The sequence below is a fragment of the Penicillium chrysogenum genome (assembly GCF_028827035.1).
Source record: "Penicillium chrysogenum strain IBT 35668 chromosome Unknown utg000001l_segment0_segment0, whole genome shotgun sequence".
NCBI lineage: Eukaryota > Fungi > Ascomycota > Eurotiomycetes > Eurotiales > Aspergillaceae > Penicillium > Penicillium chrysogenum.
The window spans coordinates 4,459,673-4,475,845 of record NW_026622749.1 but is presented as its reverse complement, the minus strand read 5'-3'; the positions used below and the strand labels follow the sequence as shown (position 1 = coordinate 4,475,845).

Genomic DNA, 16,173 nt, shown 5'->3' with positions numbered 1-16,173 from the left:
CCATAACCGTACATCAGCACGTCACTATTCCCAGATGTTATAGATCTACCGATAAGCGTTATCACGTGAAACGGGTTCACTATCCGTCCGTCCGTCGCGCCGCGGGTTTACTTTCTTTCATATACCCTCACAGTGTTTTGGGGAACTGTTAGATGTTGCCCGGAATTGAAAATTGTATGTGTTTCGGATCAATGCAGCTCATACGAGCTTATCTTGAGTATTGAACCTACATTCTCATTTCATCCCCGTCATGTTATCCAACATCTCCCCGACACCAATCGCCCGCACATGATGTTTCGAGAGCAGCCTCACTCGCCGAAACTCGATAGTCACCGCAGAAAGAATGCTGACCGGCCTCCAGCTGCAACCGTTGTTATTAGTGATAGCAGTGAAAGCAGCGACGGTAGTGATTCGGACGAACAGGAGTGGCCTATAAAGTGTATCCTCCGTGAAACAGACACCGAGTATCTTATTGATTGGGAAGGTCCTTACGAGCCAACTTGGGTGAGTTTCCCTGGCATGGATGGGCATAAAAGACATTGAAGAAATGGTTGCCGAGCTTGGACTAACAAATGCGCTTGCCTGGCTTGCTTAGGAACCCAAAGAGAACGCGAGTGAGCTCGCTATACAAGTCTGGAACAAGCGGAAAGCTCAGCGGTCAAGCAAACTAGATCGGATATCGACTCATGGGAGGATCGCTCAATCGCCTAGCGTCATCGAACTCTCTTCCTCATCTTCAGAAGCAAATATAGGCCCAGGGGATCGCTCCTGCGCGTCCTTTGACAGCGAGACCGACCAGAGCGACTCTGATTCTGATAACCACTCAAGAGCTTCCTCATCGCTATTTGTGCAACAAGAGGGTCTTTCGGAGATAGTAGACTCTCTTCAATACCAGTACATTGAAGCTTCGGGCCGCTTCTACGGGACCGTCTCTCCATCCAGATCACCCTCCGATTGCTCTTCGCCACTAGCGGCTGTATCCACAAGCTCTAGCTCGCAGGCCGACGACGCGCCTTTTGAACATATCCCCGAGTCGTCTAGTCCACTTGAATACCTGCAACCAGGTGAGTGGGACGACGTCAACACGCAGCAGCCTGGTCCGACTTGTGACTCAAAGGCCAATTCGATTAATAGCTGCTCATCGCACCAACAGTACTCTGCAGGAATCAAAAACGTTGTTGAATTATCACACCCGAACACGCCGGGTTTTGGACTGAGTTCCAAGGTCTCCGAAATAGCTGAGACGCCCGTTCAGCCACCGGGTCCAGAACCTGGTTTCTCGTGCCTGGGTTCTTTTCCTCTCGATAATATCACATCTCAACTCAATTTGGTTTCTCAGCCTTTTGGCTCGTGTGAATCCATCGGCAGAGGTAGTGTCACATCCCACATCAAGTTTTACATTTTGCTCACATTTTCACAGACTGTGAGTACGTCCAGTCAAGATATCTGAGCTCGATTCCAGAGACGGTCTTTCAATACCTGTCACAGCATCCAGAAGAGCTCAATTCTGGTTTAACTCGACCAGTGCTTTCATTTTCTAATCTTGCGGAAGAAGAACCCTCTACCAAAATCATGGAAGACAAAGAGCCTAAGCCATCGGATCCTTCTCTCTCTGATGCCCCTTTGGATCGATACAGTCAATTGCCAGGGTCCACTCCCACGGAAAAGATACGGAATGCCTGGGCCCGACTCGGCGAAGAGAATCAATCTGAGCTATCGCAAACAGCTAACGCAGTCGAAACTCCATCTTCCGTGGGGGATATCGAAGCTTCGATCCCTGTGTCTGTCCCTGAAACAACCGCACCGCTTAGTGTCAGACCTGACACGGATTCCTTTTCTCATTCACATACAGCAGTCCACCATGGTCATTCTGAACCTTTACTACCACCTTCAGAACTAGCCCACGGAGGCCATATGAGTCAACCTTCACTCCAAACTATCCACCCCAGCGCGTTGACCGTCACCGGCATGGATGATGAGGTTGTGCCCGGATCAGTCCACCTTGGGCCATCTGAGTTTGCCGTCACCCTTCCGATGGATTCTCGCGTGAAGGATGACTACGAGCGAGTGCTATCAGATGCAGCTACAAGCATCCGCCAATTTTTCGACAGCTTTCAGTCGAATACTCAAATTTCTGAGCCTGAGGTCTGTGGAGAATCTTTCTTGAATATAATTCATATTGCTTACATCGTATGCACAGCGAGAGGGTTTGCACTCACATATGCGGGAGGTCATCGCGCGATTGAGCAATGTTGCAACCCATCCAGACTTGAACATCTCCGACCATTTGAAAGACGCCGACCCCGACCTTGCGAAAGAGGCATCCTGGGCCGAATACTCTAGTGCAAAGTTCCTCTTCCTTGGTCATCTCATGGAGATCGTAGGTACGCACGAACTTCATCTGATTCTCGCTGTTCAAGACGAGAAAAAACAGGCAGTTCTTGAGCGTTACCTTCAAGGGAAGGGTTTTGCATACACCCGACCGCGTGCAGAGATGGGCAGCACCTTGGAAGTTTCCCTAGCCAAGGGGTTGCTCAGCTTTGGAATTCATTCCAGTGAGACCGCCCGTGAACTCTACAAGTCGCCCTCTGCTATTTTTGCCTTGGATTCGTATTTTCGACCCAAAAGTCCGTCCATACAACACCTCCGAACGACTTATGCCCGAAACGGGAACTTGCTTCCTGTCATTTGGTTTCTTGTCGCCAACACAAGTGAACATATCGAGCGTTGCTTGCCTGACTCGTCGGAGCCCGATCGATTGCGTTTACTTGTGCACTACATTGCCCGGCTCCATGACGAGGTCGGTGATCTCCAGGATGATGCCCTTGGTGTGCATGAAGACGCTGAAGAGATTCTCGGATACCTCTTGGATCCTGTTGCTGGTTGGCCGTTGCCTACCATTGAGCCTTTGAGTCTTGTATCCCTGGAGGAGTTAGAGTGCTACAGCTCTTCATCTGACGAGGCGATGCCGCCGGCCCAGAAACGCGCACTGGTGAGTAGACCACATGTTAGATGTACCTGGATTCAACTAACATTTGTGGCAGGACGAGGAACCTGAGGAACCCTCATCGAAACGCGCACGGGTCGGTACCCAAGAGGACAGCCAGCTGACCGAGTCAACTAAGCCTCCCAGTCAGACATTGGACCGTGATTTGCAATCACTAGAGAAAAGTCTTATCCAGATGAAACACATCCACGGAAGTGAAAAAGCCCAGTTGCAGGCTGAGCTTGCTCGGGCAAACTCTCGATTCGAAGAAATAGACAAGGCTCTGGGTATTCTACAACACCGTTACGAGAGCCGGATGAATGAACTCCATGCAATTCGCCAAGAGCGTGATCGCCTGTCAGAAAATAAGCCGTCTCTGGAACAACGCATCGAGAAACAAAAGGAGACTATCTCTAGCTTGAAAGAAGAACGGGCAGAGCTGAAGCGGGAGCTCGACGAAGCCAGACAAGCACTCAAAGATGGAGGTGGCAGTCCTGCTGAACTGGAGACAGCACGCGAGGAAATCCGCCGTTTGGCCAAAGAAAATTCAAACCTTGAGCGCAAGGCTGAGTTCGAGAAAAACCAATCCGAGTACATGCGAGAGCAATATCAAACTGCGTCTACAGCGGCCGCTCAGTCTGGCACAGAAAGCCGCCATTTGGCCGCCGAGAATGAGCGACTAAAGCGCAAGGCTGAGAGCAATGCCGTCCAACTTAGTGAGTTACACATGAAGGACGAGTCAGTTCGTCATATAGCTCGAATCGAAGAGCTAGAATTAATTCTGGCCACGCGCGACGAATTCCTACGCAGAAAGGAAGATGAGCTTCGTGAAATCCGGAAGAATCGTCCATCGACTCGCTCAACTAGCACTCAACCACGAAGCCCCAAGTGGGCCGGCAGCCGTCCGACCAGCCCGGGGGTTGGTAATAATGGCAACGGTAATGGCGGGATTGGGGGTAGGGGCAGTGCGTTACGATACAGCTCAGAGATGCCTTTCTAAGACATCACTCGATTTCTCCCGGGTTTCCCACGCCTCATGTTCTTGGCGTGTGTTTTCCCTCACCCCGGCCAATCTATGATGTCTAGACACGATACATAGACGGGGTATTTGCTCTTTGCGAAGCATTTCACAATCACCTTAGCCAGATCTTTATTCCTTTCATCCGCTCGTTACGACATTGCATCTTCCTGGCGTTTCATCCTTCATCCATTGCGACTTTCCCATTTACCCATGAGCGATTTTCGTTTCGCAAGAACAAAGCGGGTCTCGGATGCAACGGTATCTGAGTCTTGTGTTTTCTCCAAGTGCTGCTGTTCCATTCGATTTTCATAGCAATTCTTTTCATCATAGCTCCAATGACAGACATCTTGGTTTGTTCGATTTCTAGGCTGCACCTGTTCCCCTTCAGTGTTGGATTTACTCTAGCCATTCATTTTATACCTTTTAAAATAAAAACAACGCTTCCAAATGTAAAATATCAATCTGGTATTCATATTCGGTAATTAAAATGTAACCCAAGAGTAGCAAACCGCAGAATTATGGGATTATGTATAGACTAAGATACAAAGACAGGGAGGAAAGAAAGAACCCGGACAGCAGCATACAAAATGGACAAACAAAGAGAAAAGGGCCCATATACAAATGTCCTGGAAGTAGGCACGCGCAGCCCCAAAATGCAATGCTCTCACACAGAAGCCATAGAGTTAGCAATGAATGCAGCCAACTCCTTAGCCTTCTCGCCACGGGTCATGGTGAAGTGGTTTGCATCTTCCATAACGGTAATACCGCCGACATGCTTCGGCCCGACAAGGGTATCCCAACCATTCGGACCGAGGTCAGTGCGGTTGTTCAACAGCCAGAGCATCTCACGGGGGTCTGCGCTACCATCCTCAGCTGGTGCAGGGCGGGCATCACCTGGCTTAGAGCAGACACCATCCTTGGCCCAGACCATGAAGGTCTTAGGAAGTTTGTCGGCCATCTTGGGGTCTGTGTGAGGGAATGGAACTGCCTTGTAAGCATCCAAGGAGTCGATGAAGGCCAGGAAGTGAGGAAGAAGCCATTTGGGTGGAGGTGCCTTGCCCTCCCCAAACAGTCCGATCGTGTCGAAGAAGCTGTACAGACGGGGAGGCAGTTTCTCCAGCCCGATGGGGAAGGGTGAGTCTAGGAGGAGCAGGCGCTCGACTCGCTCGCCTTCCTCGAAGATCAACTGGCGTGCGGCGTCGTAGGCGCAAATACCACCGGCAGACCAGCCACCGAAGTTGTAAGGGCCAGTGGGCTGGCGGCGCCGGATCTCAGCAACGTAAGGAGCTGTGAGCTCGTCCAGGCTGAACTTGAGGTTCTCGGGGGTGCGCATGTATGGGCAGTTCAGTCCGTATACACACACATCGGTGGAAATTCCAGGGATTGTAGCGTAGGAGGTGGCGGAACCAGAGCCATCAGGGAACAAGAACAACTTTTGACTCGCTGTCTTGGGGTTTCCTTGCAGGAGGATCGAAGTGGCCGGCGGGTGCTGGACGGCAGTTCTGGGAGCGACCACCGGGGCTTGAGCTGGAATTTGTTCGGGGAGTCTGATTGGCTCCGCGGGAGCGAGCTTAGGCTTCAGATCCAGGGTAGTCTCGATATCGTCGAGTGTCTGATTCTCAATGAAGAACTCTCCAGGAAGATCGAGATCGATATCTTCACGGATCTTACCGAGGACTGTAAGCGACATCAATGAGTCCAGACCCATCTCACCAAGGTTCGCATCGCCACTGAGCTCCTGAGGCTCAACGCCAATCTCCTCGGCCAAGATTGAGGCGATCTGCCTCATGCTGTCATTCTGCTCCTGCAATCCGTGTGTCATAGACTTCTCATTTGCAGGAGTTGGCAGACCACTGGTGTTTGGAGACGACATGTCGGTCGTGGATGCGGCCGACGACATGTCACCTTCGCTGCTTGATCCATCGCTACTTTCGCTAGGGCCCATTTGAGCTAGGAGACCTTTGAAGGCTTTGACAGTTGGATTATCCACAAAGACACTGGAGTCAAGATCGAGTCCCATGTCCTCACGGTATCGCCCAGTGACAGTCAGCGAGAGCAGTGAGTCAACTCCGTAATCAGCGAAGTTGAGATCATCAGTCATCTCAGACGCCGAAAGTCCGACCTCTTCGGCCAGGATTGCAAGGGCGCGCGTAGCCAAACTTGGCAATCCGGACTTTGGTGAAGGAGACGCCTTTTTGGCAGGCCCTGTCTTTGCCTTCTGGATATCGACCGGAGCAGGAACGCGCTTGGCGGCTGGCTTGGGTGCCGGGGCTCCAGCGGGAGGAAGAGCCATGTCGAGGATCTTCCGTGCCAGAGCTTGGAACTATATCGCATTCTGTTAGTGATTCACTTGAGAATCGTCGGACGGGTTTTCAACATACCTTAACACCACCATACACAGCAACGATGTCATCACCTTCAAACATATAGACATCACCAGCCCAGATAGAGTCTTTCCAGGGCTGCATCCTCACGTAAGTACGGTAAGTGACACTGGGATCGAACTTCTTCAAGCACCGCATCGAGTCCCATCCATGATTGACGAACACTTGGTTCTTCGAATCAGTGTTATCACTGGCGTTCATAATGAAGCCAGACAAGTGACCGATGCTGTCAATCCAGAATGGATTGCGATGGAAGTTGCCCGGCGGAGCCTCGAACTTGACCAGCGCGGTAGCCTCATGCTGTTCACTGTCGAGGATGACTTCCCGAATGGATTTGTAGTTGTCATCATAATCGACCAGAGAGGCAAAGAGCTTGTAGACCATTCCTCTCTTCATGCGGTGAGCCTGGCCGGATATCGTGCTCTCCTGGAGATGCTCAATGCTTCGCTTGATGAGGTAAGAGCTGCGCTTCCACTCGCTCTCGTAAGCACTGGGATCAAAGAACTTGATGTCGCAAGTAGCGTGGTCAAGGATCTTCTTCCCCTCCGGAGTCACTGACCACACCTGTACCTTGGCATTTTCTTCGGCCCAATTTGCGGTGGCTGAGACGCGGAAGAGTTGCTTGCCTCCCTTCGCAATAAGCGGCTTGGGAACCACCACGTTGCAAACATCAAACCCGCGATCTTTCCACTCAGGGTTATAATTCTGAACTAGATATTCACCGAGTGTTTGCGCAATATCGGCGTACAAGGACTAACACTTAGTTAGCAATCAAGACTGTTATGTGGGAAATTGGAAATAGGCATACCGATGGAGTAAGACAGGCACCGTTTACCTTGTGACCTGCAATGACGCGATTGAGGTCGGGATCAGCAATGTCATTCTCGATGACGATAGATGCCGACGAATTGTCACCACTCGTCTCCAAAACCCTCTGGGCTGCTGATGACAAGAACACAGCGACTGGCGCAGCCTCAGCTACTGCTGCCGCCGGTGCACCCTTGAGCAGACAGAAGTTATTAGTGTAGGGAATCCAGTAGTTTTTAAGATCCCACTTGTAGGAAGGCAGTGGAAGGACTTTGTGTCCGGCAGTGAAGTCCTGGTGATACTCCTTCCATCGAAGTTCAATCCCAGCCAGATAAAGAGCGGAAGTACTATTCGAGAGAACCTTCCAAGTATCGTCCTGGCGACGGAGAGATGCCACAGTAGTTGCCTGAGGACCGAAAGTAGATTTAACCATCCCAGAGCAGACGGGGTGAGAGCCAATCTCAACCCAGATTGTCTTGTCGTTGATCAGGCTAGAGTGCCGGGTAGCTTCCAGAGCACCCAGGAAATTAACAGTCTCCCGGCAGTGGCGGGTGAGGTAGTTGGGTCCAAGCACCTCGCTGTTGGTCTCATTGATGACATCGCCAAGAAGGGCCGATACGAATGGAATGGAGGGCATATTGAAAGTGACACCTTTTCCAATTTCGGCAAGACTCTCGAGAATAGGTTCAACCTGGGCTGAATGGAAAGCGAAAGGTACACTCAGCTTGGTAGTCTTGAAACCTTCGTTTGTAAGAGTTTGTGCAAGCTCGTCGATTTTCTCGCATGCGCCACTGATAACAGTCTCGCTGGGCGCATTGATACAAGCGACCTCGGTAGCCTCATCAAGGAACTGCTTGACCTGTGCTACTGAAGACTTGATAGCAAGCATAGCATGTGTTCCAACCTTTATTTGCTCGGTGAGAAGTTGGGCTCGTCGCCCGGCAAGGTAGATTGTGTCACTGATCGTCAAGACACCGGAAGCATTCAGTGCGGCAAACTCGCCGAGGCTATGGCCCATGACAAAGTCAGGGGGAGACCCCCAAAGACATCCAGTACTTAGTCAATGCCATCTGCACACAGGTTGTTCCAAGCTGGGTAACGACCGGGCTATGCTCCTCAATTGGCACACTTCCATCGACTAAGGACAAAATAGATGGGAAGCCCTGGCTCTGGCCAATGCAATTCAAATGCTCAATGTGGGCACGGAATTGGGAGCAACTCTCAAACAATTGGCGTCCCATGCCTGCGTATTGAGCACCCTGTCCGGTAAAAACGAAGCCAATGCCAGGTGGATTGGCAGGAGCCGGGCTTATGCTGTCTCGATTGACGATAGGAGCCAATCCACTCCTGACTTCATCCAGAGTCGATCCAGTGACAGCGACTCTGAAGGGATGATGAATGCGCCTGGCCGTAGTTGTGTAAGACAGATTGGCAAGAAGGCTAGCCTCGTTGGTATTGAACGAGTTCTTGTTTGTGTCTATGTACTGCACGAGGGCAGAGATGTTGTTCTTCAGCGCAGACTGAGAGCGAGCAGAGACAAGCACAGGATGGGCAGACCGGGAGTCTTCCACATTCTCCTCATTAAGGGGACCGTCCTCGACCATCAGAGCAGTATTACCACCGGCAGCCGAGAAATTGTTGACGAAAGTCTTCCGCTTGCCCCCATTTGGCCTGTTCCAGGGGGTAGGCTCCGACGCAATGTGCACATTGCGCTGCGGGAAGTCTGTCGGGAAGTTGTGGTTGATCTTGGTCTTAATTCCGCAGTGAGGTGGAATCATGTTCTTCCGCATCATCATCAAGACCTTGATTAGAGCTGTGACACCAGAGGCGGACTCTCCGTGGCCAACGTTTGACTTTGCAGAACCGAGGTGAAGAGATTGAGTCGGTCCACGACAGTAATCAGGAGCGAAGATATCGAGAACCGACTGCATCTCCACTGCATCACCTGCCTGGGTGCCAGTTCCGTGCATTTCAATATAGCTGATCTCCTTCGGGTCGCTGTTGGACTCGTTGAGAAGCTTGTCAAAGATGAAGGACTGTGCTCCTACATGAGGCCGCGTAATTGATACAGCCTCTGCGGAGTGGTTGGTGTAAGCTCCTCCAATGACACCGTAGATGGGATCGTTGTCTGCCTGAGCATCTTCGAGTCTCTTAATGACAATGGAGCCAATTCCATCTGCTCTGCAATAGCCATCAGCCCCATCATCAAAGGTGGTACAGTTTCCGGTCCTTGAGAGGAAGTGTCCACGGTCAAGGCCCGCATGGTTGTCAGGATTTGTCAGGATATTGACGCCACCGGCGACGGCAGAGTCACATTCATTCCTCCACAGGGAATTACAGGCGACATGAATTGCTGCAAGACTCGAGGAACAAGCTGTATCCACACTGACACTAGGGCCGCTGAACTTGAAATAGTAGTTGATGCGACCAGGAGTGAAAGCACGGTTACCACCCGGGATAAAGTAGGTGTCAATGTCCTGACCACTGTTGATCTCACGGTAATCATCGCTGGTCATTCCATAGAAGACACCCACACGGTTCTTCTGCGTAGAGGGCGTGCTGTCTGGGATGAATCCCGCCATTTCCAACGCCTCATAAGCCGTAAGAAGTGCCAGACGTTGAGCAGGGTCTGCTTGAAGCGCTTCACGGGGAGACATATTGAAGAATCGAGGGTCAAACATTCCGGCGTCGTTATACCAGCATCCGTATTGAACTTGGCTGGTGTTTCTTGTCTTTCCTTCCATGTCGACGTGAGCCTTGACATCCCATCGCTCTGGGGGGGACCTCACGGTGAACGTCCAGCCCCTTTTTCAAAAGATCCCAGAATGCTTCGGTGTCAGGTGACTCTGGGAATCTCCCTGAAAGACCAATGATTGCAATCTTAGATTTCTCAGAACGGCCAGTACGGTTGTCTCCTTCAGAGTCCTTCTGGACATCACCAATTGTGCTGTCAACCTCGATATTGGAGACTCCAGCCTTCTTCAGTGAGTTGAATAGACTCTGGGTTGCAGTGCTGGAAATTGGGAACAGAGTGCATGTTGTAGCTGCTTCCAAGGTGGACTGACAAGATTCGATGACCTTGTCCCAGCAGAGCTGTCGTTGCAGAATCTCCTGGAGAGAAGATCTCAAGAGCTGGTCAAGACTCTCGGCTTGGAATTCCTTGCCTGTCTCGCTTGACAGAACAGGAATCTGAGGCACGTAGTTCACGAACTGTTCGGTAGGCCAAGACTCCAAAATTCGGTTAATATCCCTCTCATCATACAAATGCGAAGCATGGTAAGGGCCGTGGATGGGAACTCTTGTAGGCTTGTGCTCCTTCGAGAGACTGGCCTCAATGAAACGGCCTAGGAAAGTGGGAGGACCGCTGATCGTGAGTCCATTAGGGCTGACTGCGCTTATATAAGGCTGAGAAACCCGGGGCAAAGCCTTTGAAATATTAACGATAATCCCATTTTATTTAAAGCAGGTTTGGGGGAAGAGACTTACATTCTTCTCCGCGTATTGCTGAATCAAATCCTGAGCCTCGGCCTCGCGCATGCCAGAAATTAGCACAGACCAGCTTGGTGTTGCAGATTTGCTAGGTTCTATGAGCTCTTGCACTTTCAAAACGCACATGCCGAGTCTCAAGGCAACAATAACGGTCTCAACTCCAGCCGGGATGAGCTCGCCGATAGTTTTCGAAGAGCTCACAGCTGCAGATGCGAGCTGACCTGTGCAAAGACCAATGATGCAGCTCTCATCACCTGACGGATAGGCATGGCCCAAATCACCATAGTAGCTATAAAAATTGTCAGTAAATATGGTTCCAAATATAGTCTCTTTATCAAGGATTCGGTAATATGCTTACTGGATGAAACACCCCAATTGGTAAATTGTCGTCAATGCGCTCTCTAGAGCTGGGTTTGGCCCTGACTCTTTGAACCTCGCGAGGAGATCAACGATACTGGTAAAACGAGGGAAGCCCTGACGTTCAGATGGTGGAAGCGATGTAATTTCCTTGCGTAACGCATAGTAAGACTTTTGGAAGAATGCTGCTAGCAGCGAGTCATTCTTAGCATGCAGCAGACGACGAAGGCCCGAGTCAAACTCCGCAGTCTGATCTCCGAAGAGATATACATGACCGGGGCCTTCCATAGCCTCCCCAGTAGCGAATTAATGGTTTCAGGCGTATATGGAGAAAGAAGGAAAGTTTACGCCCGGCGCAAATTGACGGATATCTTACTTTATAAAGGATGTGACGGGAGTATTTTCCCTGAAGTGGGTCCGTAGCAAGTTAATGACTTCCTTCCAATTTTCTTAGTAGTATCTAAGCAGGAAATGGAAGAGTTTTAGTTCCAGGTTCTTTTTCTTGGGAATCAGGGTTATATGGTATGGTAACCCAGCTGAAACCTTTGGGAAATGTATGTTCCCGCGACTTATTCTCCAGTAATCAGTGAAAGTCTATAGATCTCGTATTTCTCGTACTGATGTGTACCCCAAAACTGAACAATGGTACCGTTACTGCAGTAGATTCCATAACTCCCAGAGTTCAGTATGTCTGCCTTACAGAGCCTAAGTGGAGATGGGCTGGACCGAACTAAAAGCTTGGTTCCTTGGATAACCCGATTGGACCCTAGATTATGGGTCCGAGTTACTAAAGCTGCCGGCAAACCGATGATAGTTCCAGGATGCGTGTGTGCTGTTTGCGGATAAAACAAGCAATGACTGCAGAAATCAAGTATTAAGATGGGCAGTGAGCCGAGCTATCCGTGGAGAGCCTGTCATGAGATAGTGGGATCATAGACAAGAGACCTGTTCCGAAGAAAAATTACGATGAAGTTGCAATGAAAAAAATGATGTCGCTGCATTCGGAAGGTTACAGCGCTATTGCTATGTGACACGTGACTTTGTTTGCCCTACGTAAACCAACCTCCCACTTCTTTAGACAAGAAATTTCAATGCATCAATGTGCATCAGAACGCCTTAAAGAGGATTATTTGTCTTAAATTTAAGAAGCCATAGCAACAGCATGCTAAGTATGGAATAACCCCGTTAGACAGCATAAAATCGTTGAGGGATGTGAATCCACGATTCGAGTATAGAAACCGATTATCAACAGTATCTACAGATATCTTACTAATGGGGTGAGGAAATGTGGATCTAAAGGTATCATTGTAATGTTTTCCATACGTCATGACTTCAGCTTCGAGACATTTTTCTGAGACATCGAGTCGTGTTTTAGATGGTCGCAGCAGGATGGAAGATTCCACTATCATTTTACGGTGACATCTGGGCCATAAATAAGATCTTCAAATAAAAACTGTTCGATATCTTCGATATCAGTCCCTTAATTGGTAATCTGGAATGCGCTGTCACTTATGCACGTGGGTCATCGATCGATCGCCCATGGCGACCCAGAAGTTCTCAAGCCATCGATCGAGCGGGCCGAGCTCCCGCCATAAATGACCGCAAACAGACCATATTTTATGAAAAAGAAAACAAAACAAATAAAACAGATTGAGTGGTACCCTAGCTATCATGGCCGCTGTTTCTACGTATGACCAGATAAAAGGAAGCACAAGGCTTTATTTAGCACAAGAACGACGACCGAACACAAAAGTCATGTATCAAACCCAACCAAGAATGATAGTCCGACCTTTCTTGTCTTTGGCAGACATAAGAGGAGATAACCTAGCGACTCAATGACAGCCGCATCCTCGCGATGGGGCTCATGCGACCGAGCGGGAAACGAGTCTAGACAATTTTTCTGAAGTTATCGGCTCTATATCCTTGTCCTCATGAATTACCGTGTGGTGTGATGTCAGAAATGGAGGCTTTCGTTGCCAGAGCAACGCGTTGACAAACAGTCTAGTCTGGCATTGGCCCTGGCTATGAGTCCAAGGTCGGGGGCTCTGGCGCTCACTCTCAGGGACCTGAGGATAGACATCAATACAATACCATCAAGTAGAGCAACGGCCATTCCTTGACCATATCGGTATGGTGTTGAGGCTACGAAGGAGAGGAAAGATGGAGATGAAGAGAGGTCTGATATGAATCTATGGAAAGGAGGCTGTATAAATAGCCTCCGAGAATGACAAACATGACAAACCAGGCAAATGCTCAGTCTGCACACAGACAAACGCATACCCTGCATGGACTGCATGCCAAACAGATACCCTGCGTGCAGTGCATGTCAACATATGGATATGGCGGTGGAAGAGGAAGGGTCCAGGGTTGACAACCTGGTACCGCACAATCATCCATGTTGGTCCATTGGGGTCATTAGTAAGACAAGTGTCTCTCCTTAGGGGGTTCTGCAGTTGGAAGAACTCAGGGTGCTCAGCGTGGGCTTCTTCTGTACCGGACCAACACCAAGAACGAAACCCTTGTTGGAGTGTACGCAGAGCTTAGATGGCAGGGCTGTTTGGCATCTGAACCAACTGGAGCAATAGTTCAGCCTAGGCCACATTCTTGGTTTGGATGGTGACCTGCAGCTTCAGAGCGTGGACATGATACAAGTACCGTACTGGGTGGCGGTCCAACAATGTGTCCAGCTATGTCCTGGTTGGATATGCTTTGGGTAAGAACTGGTACACCGTCAGACCATGGAGTATTCCGCTGTTCAATCCCATGAAAATGAATTGTGCTATTGAAGGGCATGTTGTTGTGTAGTACAAAATATGGGTAGTTGGACGCTTTCTCTTTTTATCGCATTATCCTCTCGTATAAAGCCCACCTCAACATTATCACCCTGGTCTATGCGCAGTTCGAGTCCGGGGAATTTACTGTTCATGCGCACGTTGCCATCGGGCGCACCCTTTTGCCAAATCAGGTCCAGATCGGAGTTAACCTGCTTAACCCATGTTAGCTGCACGAGCCCATTGGCAGCCAAGACCACAAAGGCCTTCCAAGTTGCCATTGTAATGAACATTGGTATTGGAGAAGGGTATATTATATCAATGGAATATATGTGTAGTTCCAGATTTGGTCCAATGACCTTGACGGCGAGGAAATAAATAGTCTCTGTTTATCAATCTCAACAGTAAAGCTTCCCTGTGTGGACCAGGGAGATATTTGGATGGTTTGCATTGTCATTTTAATACCCCATGTTTCAGTGGATGCATAGACAACCATTTGGCACCAGCAAATGTTTTTTTTTTTTTTTTTGCATTTCTAACAAATCAGGGAGACAGGCTGATGGTTGCCGACTTTGCATAGTTTGGATGCTCACTAGGGGATGTTGAAGTGGCTGGGTGAAGTTTTGGCTTCAAGCAGCCTTCATTTTCGATTATGAGATGGCCCGGGATAGAAGACTGCCCTGATATCTAACCGGGCAATGCAGTAAGCTCTTCAGGAAAAGAGCTAATTAGCGGGGATTCAAGTCCAGAGCAAGGGATGTCGTTAGGCGGACCGGAAACAGTAGACTGTTTGTGCGTGGCTGGATATTTCGTGGCCGCGCGCGGCGAGAATGCGGCAAATTACCGTAGAATGGCATTGGCTATCCAATTTTTCGGATTCTTTGAGTTGAAAAATGTATACAGCAGATAGTCTAGTAGCTCGCATCGCTTGCAAATTACTTCTGTCTTTTATTTGGTGTTTGAAGTGATGCTACCAGGGGCGAGTGTGCATAGATGGCGACATCGGGTCCCGAGGGCGCACCTCCATGGGTTTACGGACTAAATCGAGGATGAATATTTCTTGAACATGTTCCATGTCGAGTAATAGGTACAATAAAAAGTGTCAATATAGAACTTTAGCCAATCAAAGATTGCCCATCCAGAATGTTTCATGGAGTAAGATAGGGTTCATAAAGGTATGCGGCATGTGACATACTAGTAGAACTGGCTTCAAAGTATCAAGGAGACCTTCAGGGGTGCTTGGAATCTAGCCGGGTGGGGAAATTTAAGCGTTGCTTGGCTAGGGAACGCTAGCTGGTTGCCTCTGCGGGTTTGAGGGGCCTTCTAGAGTCATCGCCAGAGCATGGATGGATAGAGGGTTTATGCAAAGCAAGGACAGATTAAGGTGTAGTTATTCAAGTCGAGACGTATGTGGTAATATATGAAGGTTTGCGGACTCGCACGGCTGAAAGGAAGCTCGGAAGAACAATCAATCAAAAGAGAGGAAACATGTCACTACTGCAGTGCCTATATATATACCATCCGCTATCCGAAATTCTGCACATTTCGCGAGTCAACGAGTGGTCGGCCATTCAGTTACACTTGAATTCCAGGCAAGACCTCTGCTTCGTAGTAAGATTGGACTTCTTGGCATCTGAATCGAACCAGTTGCAGATACCTAGAAAGGGAGAGCTCAATCATTAGTTCTGTTTCAAGGTTCTCCCGGATATCTGGATCCAACACTTCCCGAATATCTCACCTGAGGCCGACCTCAAACTAAATATCCATTATAATATGAATTAAACAAGCAAAAATAAAATCCTCTGTTGTCGAGAGTACCAGGGTTTTTCGACACCGAACCATGGATCGGCTGCGGCTCCAGCTTTTTCATAGAAGTTGCAACAAAAGGGGAAACATCTCTGGAGGGGTTGAGTACTACGCTACAGGCGTTGACTTGGAGACATTCACATACATATATACAGGCAGCTGACCTTTTAGAAAAATAAGTTTGGAACGATCGCGCTTCTTTACGAGGACTCGGCCCCAGAGGAAACAGGAGATATTACATAATATGCATTAAGCTTATCGATAAGGTGGCCCTCCGCCGCTAGTCCCGATTGGGCCACAAACAAACAACCCCAGTCCCGGTTTACGCCCCAAGTGTCGTCTTAGGCCTCACCGATCTGAATCGCTCTGCCTTTCCCCCCACGTCTCTACAGCCAGTTTCTTGGCCCAGTTCGGTGCAATTCAATCTTTATTCGCCAATCATTTTTATTTTAAACACCCAATTGGAATCTCCTTATTCTCTCGACAATGCTGGTTGATTGAGCGATCGTTCGTTGCTATCCCTGCGGCCGTGCGGACCTTGTCGCCCATCTG

At 49.3% G+C, this 16,173-nt stretch overlaps 3 protein-coding genes across 3 annotated transcripts; 1 reads left to right on the top strand and 2 right to left on the bottom strand.

Annotated features, from left to right (window-relative positions):
- Positions 1–288: 288 nt before the first annotated feature.
- N7489_001784 (uncharacterized protein) lies at positions 289–3,986 on the top strand (the record flags this gene model as incomplete). The annotated part of the gene is made up of 5 exons (XM_056707539.1): positions 289–504; positions 596–1,427; positions 1,526–2,145; positions 2,201–2,992; positions 3,045–3,986. 5 exons carry the CDS (start codon positions 289–291, stop codon positions 3,984–3,986), a joined length of 3,402 nt encoding a protein of 1,133 aa, XP_056571841.1.
- Positions 3,987–4,671: 685 nt separating this feature from the next.
- Positions 4,672–11,332, bottom strand: pksP (polyketide synthase alb1; the record flags this gene model as incomplete). The annotated part of the gene is made up of 7 exons (XM_056707538.1): positions 4,672–6,330; positions 6,389–7,144; positions 7,200–8,205; positions 8,255–9,935; positions 9,988–10,624; positions 10,685–10,976; positions 11,046–11,332. The coding sequence occupies 7 exons, from the start codon at positions 11,330–11,332 to the stop codon at positions 4,672–4,674; spliced, it is 6,318 nt and encodes a 2,105-aa protein (XP_056571840.1).
- A 2,303-nt stretch (positions 11,333–13,635) lies between these two features.
- Positions 13,636–14,096, bottom strand: N7489_001782 (Multicopper oxidase type 2; the record flags this gene model as incomplete). Its single annotated transcript, XM_056707537.1, has 3 exons — positions 13,636–13,731; positions 13,774–13,823; positions 13,853–14,096. The coding sequence occupies 3 exons, from the start codon at positions 14,094–14,096 to the stop codon at positions 13,636–13,638; spliced, it is 390 nt and encodes a 129-aa protein (XP_056571839.1).
- Between the last annotated feature and the right edge of the window lie 2,077 nt (positions 14,097–16,173).